The sequence below is a fragment of the Cannabis sativa genome, chromosome 5 (assembly GCF_029168945.1).
Source record: "Cannabis sativa cultivar Pink pepper isolate KNU-18-1 chromosome 5, ASM2916894v1, whole genome shotgun sequence".
Taxonomy (NCBI): domain Eukaryota; kingdom Viridiplantae; phylum Streptophyta; class Magnoliopsida; order Rosales; family Cannabaceae; genus Cannabis; species Cannabis sativa.
The window spans coordinates 10,737,468-10,747,500 of record NC_083605.1 but is presented as its reverse complement, the minus strand read 5'-3'; the positions used below and the strand labels follow the sequence as shown (position 1 = coordinate 10,747,500).

Sequence of the window (10,033 nt, the reverse complement as noted above, 5' to 3'; positions counted from 1 at the left end):
CTTTTGTAAATACTTGACTGTTAAGTATTAAGTAAATTGCCACGTGGAAATTCTTGATTGGTCCAAGTCATTAAAGTTTAATTTTTTTAAGAAAAAAATTAATTTAAATATACCAATAAGAAAATGACACAGTAGTAATCAAGTTAATATTTAACGGTAATATCTAACTAATATTTTAAATTTGCAAAAAAAAAAAATAATAAATTTAAGGGGGTTTTGCCATTAAAAAAAAAAAGATAAGAAGGTTAAGTATATAAAAATTAAAATATAAGGGAGTTTTGCCACAAAAAATAAATAAAGGGGTTAAATGTATAAAAATTAAAACATGAAGCAATTTCGCCGCAAATTGATCAACAAATTTTATCAAGAAGACTGATACAATAAGTAATTAAATATTAAGATACTAGCTATAAATCAGTTTTTTATAGAAACACATTATATCAAATTAGTATTTACCTTAAAAAAGAAGAAGAAGATTGCATGGGAATAAGTTAAATAATTTCCTCAATGTAGGATATATATACTTGTACAATGATATTTTAGACAATTGTCAACATATTGTCCATTATTGATATAATAATTTGTTTTTTTTTCCTTTCCCTTCTTTTTGTAATAAGAACAATAATAATATGTGATACGTATCATTTTTCATTATTTTATTCCTAAATTTAGTAGTATTAATGGTATGTCAGTATATTTTGCTTTTCCTTTTCAAAGAATCCAAATCCATTGCTTCCTAGTAGGGTTTACTTCATTCATAAGCTGCTTTAGTCAATTCCTCTTTTAGAGAATTAAAAAAAAATCTTTGTGTAGAAAAAGGTTACTCTATTCCCCTTAAGCCCCGATATATTCCATCTGCAACAAATATATATTGTAAATTATTAAAGATTATTTCGAAATATATTCCATAATCAACAGGAATTAATTAATGGGAATATTAATATTACCTCTCGAGCCTAAGGATATTAGAATTAAGGAATAAGATTATGGCAAGTAGTGTCACATGGATAAGCACAGTCTATTTCTTTGGTTATCTTCCTACCGAAGTACCAATCTCCAACGGCTTCTGCAATGGTCTGTACACAACACAGTACGTTTATCTAATGAAATGTATTACATATATCCAAAAACATAGCCCATATATTTGCTGCAAATATAAAATTAGAATGAAATTTTTTGTCAATTTGGTTTGAGGGTTTTAAAATTTTTAATGTTATGCATGTAGTTTTCATCTCAAAAACCAAATAGTAAAAATAATGCAAACAATATTAATTGAGCTGGTTTTAAATCTTGTAGTATAATCATCATACAAGTTGAAAAGTAATCCTTCATTATTGATTACATACAAACTTTGTCGTGATTTTCAACAAAGCTAAATATACAAAGCTAAATATTTTTCCTCGAGAAATACTAAAAAAAATTTCTAGTGTCATGTTTAACATGGTCATGTTGTTATTAGTGTAATTTAATATTGAATCTTATTTATTTTACATTAATAATGATTATAGAAAACTGCTAACTATTCGTAGAACTTCATAGAACGACACTACATAAAAATACTAATACCATTTATAACTAGGGGTGGGCATCATCCAATCCAATCCAATTGAACTGAACCGATCCAATCCAATCCAATTACAAAAAGTTGGATATCCAATTACAATTGGATTGGATTGGATGTTAAAAGTTGGATTCTAATTGGATTGGATCGCTTATTGGATGTCAATCTCAAAATCCAATTAAAAACCGATCCGATCCAATTACATTTATATATATTAAAAATTATTTATATAATAAAAAATATTGAAAAATATAATAAATATATATTATATTTTTATTAGATTTTTTTGTATGTTGAATTTGTAACACTTGATTGTTTAGTATATTTATTTTCATGATGTTTTGTTCTATTTTATTACTTAGAAATGTTATTGTTTTAATTATTTAAAACTTTTAGCTACAATATACTTGTAAGAATAGTATATTTATGAAGTATTAAACTTAAATAAAAAGTGATACTTAGTTTTTTACGTATTTTTCTTTATATTTTTAAGCTAGTATTGAAATTTAGGTTTGTAATTGGATATCCAATTAAAAAACCGATCCAATCCAATTAGTAATTGGATTGGATTGGATTGGATTTTGAGGTCTAATTGGATTGGATCGGATGATGATTTTCCAAATCCAATTACTAATTGGATTGGATCGGATGAGGAAAAAAGGTTGGATTGGATCGGATGCCCACCCCTATTTATAACAATGCTTTTTTTCTTAAGAAATTATTTAGCTACTTTTAGTTTGAGGTAATAAAAAAGAATGAAATGAAAGTGAATTAATTTTTATTTATTTTTTTATTTAATTATATTTTAAAGTGTTAAAATATATTTTAATTGAATAACTACTTTATTTTGAAGTGAAAAGAAAGGTAGTTGAGAAAAAAATTAATATTTTTTTTTTCTTTTTGAAGAGAGAGAGAGAGATTTCCGATACCTTATTGTGAACTGTTGGGGAATCAACAGCAAACCAAGTATCTTGAGACTCACTTTGGCAATGAGCGAAACATGAATTAATAAACATCCCATCTCTTCTTGAGTTTTGGGTGAATGAATAGTTTAGAGTTACAATCATATCATGCCTGAAATCTACAGCCAAAAAAAAAAATCAAATTTAAGAAAAATGCAGGACTAATCCTAACAAAACTATAATTAATTAATAATGTGAAGGTAGCTCCATTTAAGAAATTCATTATTAACAAATATATAATAACCTTGTAATATGGCTGTCTGGTTAGCATCACATGCAGCAGGATTAAGTTTGCAACGGTTCCAATGACCATGTGGATCAGCAGAAGGTGGCACCAACCCATGATGGAACTGTTAATAATTAAATAACATTATTTTAGAAGTTGTTTCATATTAGCAATTTGTAGTGTTAATTAATTAGATTAACTTGGTTCATATTAGTACTTGGAATACGTCATATGCTGAGTTCAGAACAAAAAATGGTGTCTGAATGAATCTCAATGCGTATTGAGGAAAAAAGCACTGCACCAACAATATATAGGCTATAATCAAACATCAGAAGAATGAGATCATAAAAGAATTAATTCAAAATTGCTGAGGAAATAATACCAACTCTGGGAGTTTAAGGTGTGTGGTACAGTTCTTGTCCAGATTCTGCTCTACACCCTATCATAAATATGCAATTAAATTAATCAAGAAAAATCCTATATATTGATGCAATATAACTTATTAAGTGATGAAATTTTATTGAAAAAGAGGTATACCTGTAGAGAAACTATTTCTTTGTATAAAGACCTCATAGGGCGATTCAAGCTAATGTCAGCCCTGTAAAAAAAAATATTAAAAATTAAAAAAAAAAAAAAAAGAGCAATTAATTTAATAAATTAATACAGAAATGATCACCTACTCATCAAGAAAATAACCAGCATCACTCAAGCACTTTACAGTGGTATTTGTTGGTAAATATTTGGTGAAGTTATCACAATGCAAAAAGGAAGCTAAACCCCCAGCAGAGCATCCTGATAAAAGAGCCTAGAAAAAATATCAAAATAATGATATTGAAAAACTATAAACCATTCCCTTTTTTAAATTATGTTATTTTTTTAAGATCATATATGTCATGTCTGTGTTACTGTGTACGTGTGTGTTTAGATAGCAAATGTAAATTTGACCAATAAATACTTAGCTGATTCACCCAAAAAAAATTAAGAAAAAAGATATACCTTGTGAGCCTGTCCTAAACCTTTAGGTAGAAGGTCAAGAACGATAGCTTCCCAGATCCTTTGACCTCTGAAATAGAGCAATGATGTCTGTAATTCATTTTAGAGAACATAATAAATGTGTAAGTAAGAATATAATTAACATATATTTGTATGAATAATTAATGGGATATTCACATTTTGAGTGAGATGACTATGATTTGGTAAAATTATGGGTGAAAAAGAAAAAGGGACCTAAATCACCATGAATGTAATATCTTAAAACTTTGAAAATTGGGTGCTAAAAAGAAATAAAAAAATTAAAGAAAGAGACTCCAATCATCATACCCCATTGTCAAACTTCCCATCTCCAGCAAAAGAGGCTCCATCACAATATCTTAGCTTCACGCGGTTCCAATTGTAAAAATCTGGTTGACAATCATTCATAGCATGATAATTAACTAAAGGCCAATAACCATTTAAATTAGAACAAAATTTATTTATATATTCAAAAAAAAAAAAAAACAAGCAAATAAATAAGACACGGCCATGTACACAAGTGTTAGTACACTTTTAAAATTTGACATTGAGTTTCCATTTCCAATCTGTGCATCATTATGCAAATTACCATTTGTAAGAAAAAAAATAGTGTAATTTCTTTCACAATAATTACCCTTTATGTAAAATAAATAAATAAAAGCTTCAGCAATCAATAAATTTCACAGAGAACGAGATTTCCAAGTGATCAAAATTTAAGCTACAAAAGGACATAGTCTGGCAAATTAAGCTGGCCACAACTATGAAAGAAGTAAAAGCAGTCTCTGCAAACCATATATACTTTACCAAAAAGATTTCAGCTCTCCTAAATTATGAAGTCTACTATGGGCCATGGCCTTACTGAAGGGATTTATTTCTAATTATTAATTGATGGGATATTAAATGTTTGTTAAAAAAATATAAAGGGATCTTAAATGTAAATAAGGTCAAATTAAATGGTAAATTCTACAAATCAAACCTTCAACAAACTGGTTCCTGTCTGTCAACAAGCAATGTGCAAGGACGCTCAAAACAGTTGCACAACTGTAGAGACTAATTATTACTTTAGTAAATGAATCATAATTATAGTCCCATGCAAAAGTGAAATGCTAAAGTTATCAAACCCACCCACGACTACCTTGATAACCCACCCACGACTACCTTTAAATGTTATACTTTTTATTTAGGGGTGTTTATAAAATAGCCGATTCAATCCAATCCAATTCGTAAAGTGCAGATATTCGCACTTGTGCAGATTGAATTGGAAAATTCAAAATCCGCACTTGTGCGGATTGAATGTTGATTGACATGTAAAAATAAATGATTCAATCCAATCTACACATATTTATAAAAAAAAATTAAACAATTATATATACAAATAACATTTTAATATAAATAAAATAATAATTTAAAAATTTAATACATATAAAATAATTATATTTCAAAACTTAATAGACTAAATGTATATTATATTCTTATATATAATTTTTTTTCTACATACAATTTAAAATTAAAACTAAACATTTTTTTATACATACAATTTTTTTTCTTCTTTTGAATTTATTATTTGTTATTTTATTTATTTTGATATGTTATTAGAGACATAAAATAACTATACTTTGTTTTATTTTGTTACTAATTATGTAAAAAAATATTTTTTTTCATAAATATTAAAAAATAACCAATCCAAAATAGTGTAGATTGGATTGGATCAAAAAAATAAAATCTGCACATAGTGTGGATCGGATATTGTGTTATATTTCAGAACAAAAAATAACTTTATATTACATTTGACATAATTATTAATATTATATTTATATGTACAAATACAAAATTTAATACTTTAATTAAAAATGTATATAAAAAAAAACAATAATTTTATCATTATTTTTATTATGTAAAACCAATATAAAAAAAAAAAAAAAATTTCAAAAACTATATTTAAGTATAACAATGAAATAATAAAATTAACATATAAATTGAGATAAAAGGTAAAGCATTTATGATACAAAATTGGTAACATATAATAATTTTGTATCATGTTATATTGAGTTTAGAAGTTTGGTACACCATTGAAGTAATTTTGTTGTAATATAAGTTAAGATATCTTATAAGTTAAATCTTAGAGCACTCTCAAGAGTTTAGTAAAGTATTTTGAATAATAGAGTAAAGAAGAGAATGCTGCTCATTAATTGGATTTACAGATGCTCTAACTATTCTAAGTGAAACATCGGTGACTAATAGGAAGTGCTCAATGCAAAAATATAGACATTAATATTTTAAATTAGCTTTCCTAGTAAAAAAATAGCCAGAGGTCAGGTCATCAGAAAGTAAAGCAAATTAAAATGGTTTATTGTCAGAAGCAGCAGCAATTATTAATTAATAATAATCACGTGAATCGGAGAAAGAAGACAAAACAGAGGTCTGTAAGTGTTAATTATTGAGCTTTGTTTGTCTCTCACAAATAACAGATTCCATTTCAGACCTTCATAGATCGGACAGCGGTACCAACTCTACTAAAGTCAATGATAATGATACCTCAACCTCGTCCCATTAAAAAAAACTTGATACAGTATAATATTAAGACCTTCCATATGTAGATCTTCAGGCTCTTCAAGCGGGTCTCTTACTTGAGATTCGAGTAAGATATCAGAAAGAACCAAAAGCAAAAACAGAGAGACAAATAGAAAGGAAAGGCGGCAGCAAATATGAGAGCACCATCAAAAATTCCTATAATATCACGCTACAATTGTCAAGTAGTATTCACTATGGAGAGGATGATGTAGTGCAATCAACTTATAATAAGTTATTAGAACTAATTTAAACGTTAACTTAATGTTAAAATTTGGTCTGATGTAATTAAGGTGTATTTTATTTCAAAACCGGTAATAGAATGAGTAAGTTATTCATCTAATGTATGGTATTTTATTTCCATACATTATAAAGTAAGACTAACTCTAGTCTCTAATACAAGTCAAAGACCACAATACTAAATCATAAACGGCTCTTTTATAACTCATTTTTTCAGAAATCGAATACTTACTAGAGTTTAGTTAACTCTAATACAACAGCTCTTTTTATGGTCTATCTTTTTAGAAATTGGATACTCATAGCCTATTCATTTTATAATATTTTATTTCTACATATTATTAATGTGAGACTATCAACGAGAGAGTGACTCTAATACTTAATAATATATGAATTAGATTAGTTTTTATTTAAATGGTTGACAGGGACAGACTCATAAATATTGATGCGGGAGTTATAGCCCACTAACAAAAATACTGTCTTTATAAATTTTTTAATTTTATAATTATAGAACAAAATAGTAGAAAAGCCCCATAAAATTAAATAAATTTAGTAAGAGTGATTATTTTATAGCTATAAATATTTTTTGTTATGATAAATAAGTTCCCACAAAGTCAAAATATTGAATCCGCCAGATGTAAATGTGTAATCTGTATCTTAGAAAATATAGAATAAGTATATGTAACAAAGAGGAATGACTATGCTAAGTGTCGGTTATATTTGTTCATATTTTTTTAGAGGTTTTTATATGTAAGAGTATATACAACTGTATCTGCCATGATGTTTCTTATTAAAAAGTACCAAAGAAATTTCCTTATTTGGGTGGCCATATGCCATTGTCTGGATTCCTAGATAATAAATTTCTTTTTATTATTTACTATATACCTTGACTTTTATTAGTGTCGCTAGGAATGAACTACACAAAATGACTTCATTTAAAAGAAAAATGGTTAATCACATGCTTTTGTTTGCATAACTTAATGATAAAATCTCAAAGAATAGTATCTTTCATCTAGCATGTGACAAATGGACTAGCTACTTCAAAAAATGTTTGATGAGTGGCATAAATGTTTAGTTCAATATGGAATAAAACATTATAAAAATGTTATAATACATATATTATTATATGTTAATTAAACCCTCAATCAAAAGTAATTAAGAATTACGTACCTGGATTAAGAGAAGCATTATTGCTTAGGATTCCAGAGAAAACCTCAAACTTGGTCATGTAACGTGTTGATCCTCTGCGCGTGTTAGCTCTCTCTAAACATGACTTTATATCATTACACCACCCACCTCCCTACATAGATCAAATGATATCATGATGATCAATAAGAACTTTAATTAATCAGATAAATGAATGGTGAATACCAAAAAAAAAAAAAATTAAACTGATGACATAACTTTAACCCATATATATCCACCCACTCAACTAAATGAACTATAAATAATGCTCCAATATTCCACCTATTATTACATTATGGCCCATTATTAATTAGGGACCATAGATAATGAATGATCTATAGATACACATACATATATGACAATGGCATGGCATGCATAATCCAATGTAAGTAATCTCCTTTGAGACCACACAGCACAACACAACCCAACGAAACGACATAGTCACACGAATCCCATTAATTATATATCTAAAGTAAGATGCTTTCATTTCTGAATTGATGATAATAATAATGTTGAATTTATGGACACTACTAATTATTAATCAAAGTGACCAACAATAAGCTTATAAAAGTAAAAACGCGCCGCTTAATCGATGGGTTTCGTGGCAGAATTTGTATTGCGATGGAGACAATGGCTGCGCCGTTTAGAGAGAGAGAGAGAGATAAAGTGCACGAGACACAAGATTAAAGAGAGGAGAGAGAAAGTAGTAAAGACGGTGTCGTTTTATTCGTATCTAGTTTTGGGAAACCCAACCAATCAAATTCAACTGCACCAAAGACCATGGCACAACAACAGGCCTTCTCGATGACCTCACCCAGTCAATCATTCCATGCATTGACATACTAACGTGTCAATTTCTAATTGGACAAGATAAACACTACTTTTACCTCAAATTGCAGAAGCCAATTTTTTGTTCCAGCTCCAAATCCTCTGTGCAAATGATACGCCGGTAAACTCCCATCCAAGCAAACTAAAATTAACACTCACCCCAAAAAATATTTGTTAATATAATCAACAAATTCATATATATATATATATATTTCTTGTTGATGAGAAAGAGAAACTTACGAGCTCCGAGAGCCGAAGCGTTTCGAACCAGAGTCATACCCACTGAAAGGTGAGTTTTCTGAGAAAAAGCCTGCCACGGGGAACAGGTTAGCATAGCCAACGCAGATAAAACGACGACGTTCAGCTGCAATAATTCCATTGAAGCTTCTCAGTTTTTTTTTTCTGAGAAGTACTTCTTCTTACTATTACAGGACTTGTAAAGAGAATAATACAGAGATCCGTGAAATCTCGAGATAATAAATCACCATCAATGGAAGAGTGACATAAATGGAGAAAAAGTTAATTCTGAAAAAAAAAAGTGAAAATCGGACCAGACCGACGACACTGATGTATGTGCAAATATATAGAAAAATCCAAAAACGGAAACGTGATTAATATGCCTTTCCGATTTTGGAATCAATGGGGAAAAAAATAAAAAGAAAAATGGAAATATAGAAGAGTTTTAGATGAGAGGGAAGGAAGATAAGATGTGTGGCTGGAAACGACGACGTTTTCTGGCAAAAGGTGAAGAGTGGCAGTAGAGAGAGAGAGAGAGAGTTATGCTTGTCGTGTAGGAATGAATAGAGCTATACTTTTATATAGAGAAGGGAAGAGAGGAGAGGGTGGTGATATTAAACAGGACTTCACCAGTGAAATTATGTTGGGCATCGGGCCCACTATCCTAACTGAGTCTTCTCTAATTAGTAATATGTAAATTTTAAGTATTATCTCTTAATTCTCAATATTTTAGTTACTATTATTATTAACAGAGTCGGTAAAAATAAAGAACAACCAGCTAGATTTTATGAAAAATAGCTTATTCTGTTATAGTAATAGTTTGTTGTTTATCTATAAATAGTCAATTACCCTTTTTTTATGAACAAAATAGTCAATTTATTTTGAAGGGATTATATATATAGTCAATTATTTTTTACTAGCATTCTTCCTCTTTTAGGTGAAAGGTTTGAATCTCACCATAATTTCTTATTGGGAGAGATTATGTTTGACATTTTATGAGGTTAGATTGCTGTACTGATAATCTAATTAAGACAACATAATGTATAAAACTCAGTCCTGAGATTGTCAAAGTTACCAAAATAAAAAGGGAAGAATCTGCAATACCTGATCCCTTTTTCTTTCAGAAAAAACAACACTTATGTTTTGGTTTTGGGTAGGTTTAGTGGCCACTTAATAATGAGTCAATAGTATTAGGTTAATCTTTTGCGTTGAAATTAG

General features: G+C 28.6%; 1 protein-coding gene across 1 annotated transcript; it reads right to left on the bottom strand.

Annotated features, from left to right (window-relative positions):
• Positions 1 to 476: 476 nt before the first annotated feature.
• Positions 477 to 9,393, bottom strand: LOC115718184 (pectin acetylesterase 9-like). Its single transcript, XM_030647148.2, has 13 exons — positions 8,819 to 9,393; positions 8,638 to 8,720; positions 7,736 to 7,865; positions 4,070 to 4,149; positions 3,746 to 3,832; positions 3,430 to 3,554; positions 3,287 to 3,347; positions 3,132 to 3,188; positions 2,967 to 3,044; positions 2,768 to 2,873; positions 2,491 to 2,642; positions 948 to 1,076; positions 477 to 855 (listed from the first exon to the last, which is right to left on the bottom strand). Exons 1-12 carry the CDS (start codon positions 8,955 to 8,957, stop codon positions 972 to 974), a joined length of 1,203 nt encoding a protein of 400 aa, XP_030503008.2. The 5' UTR covers positions 8,958 to 9,393; the 3' UTR covers positions 477 to 855; positions 948 to 971.
• Between the last annotated feature and the right edge of the window lie 640 nt (positions 9,394 to 10,033).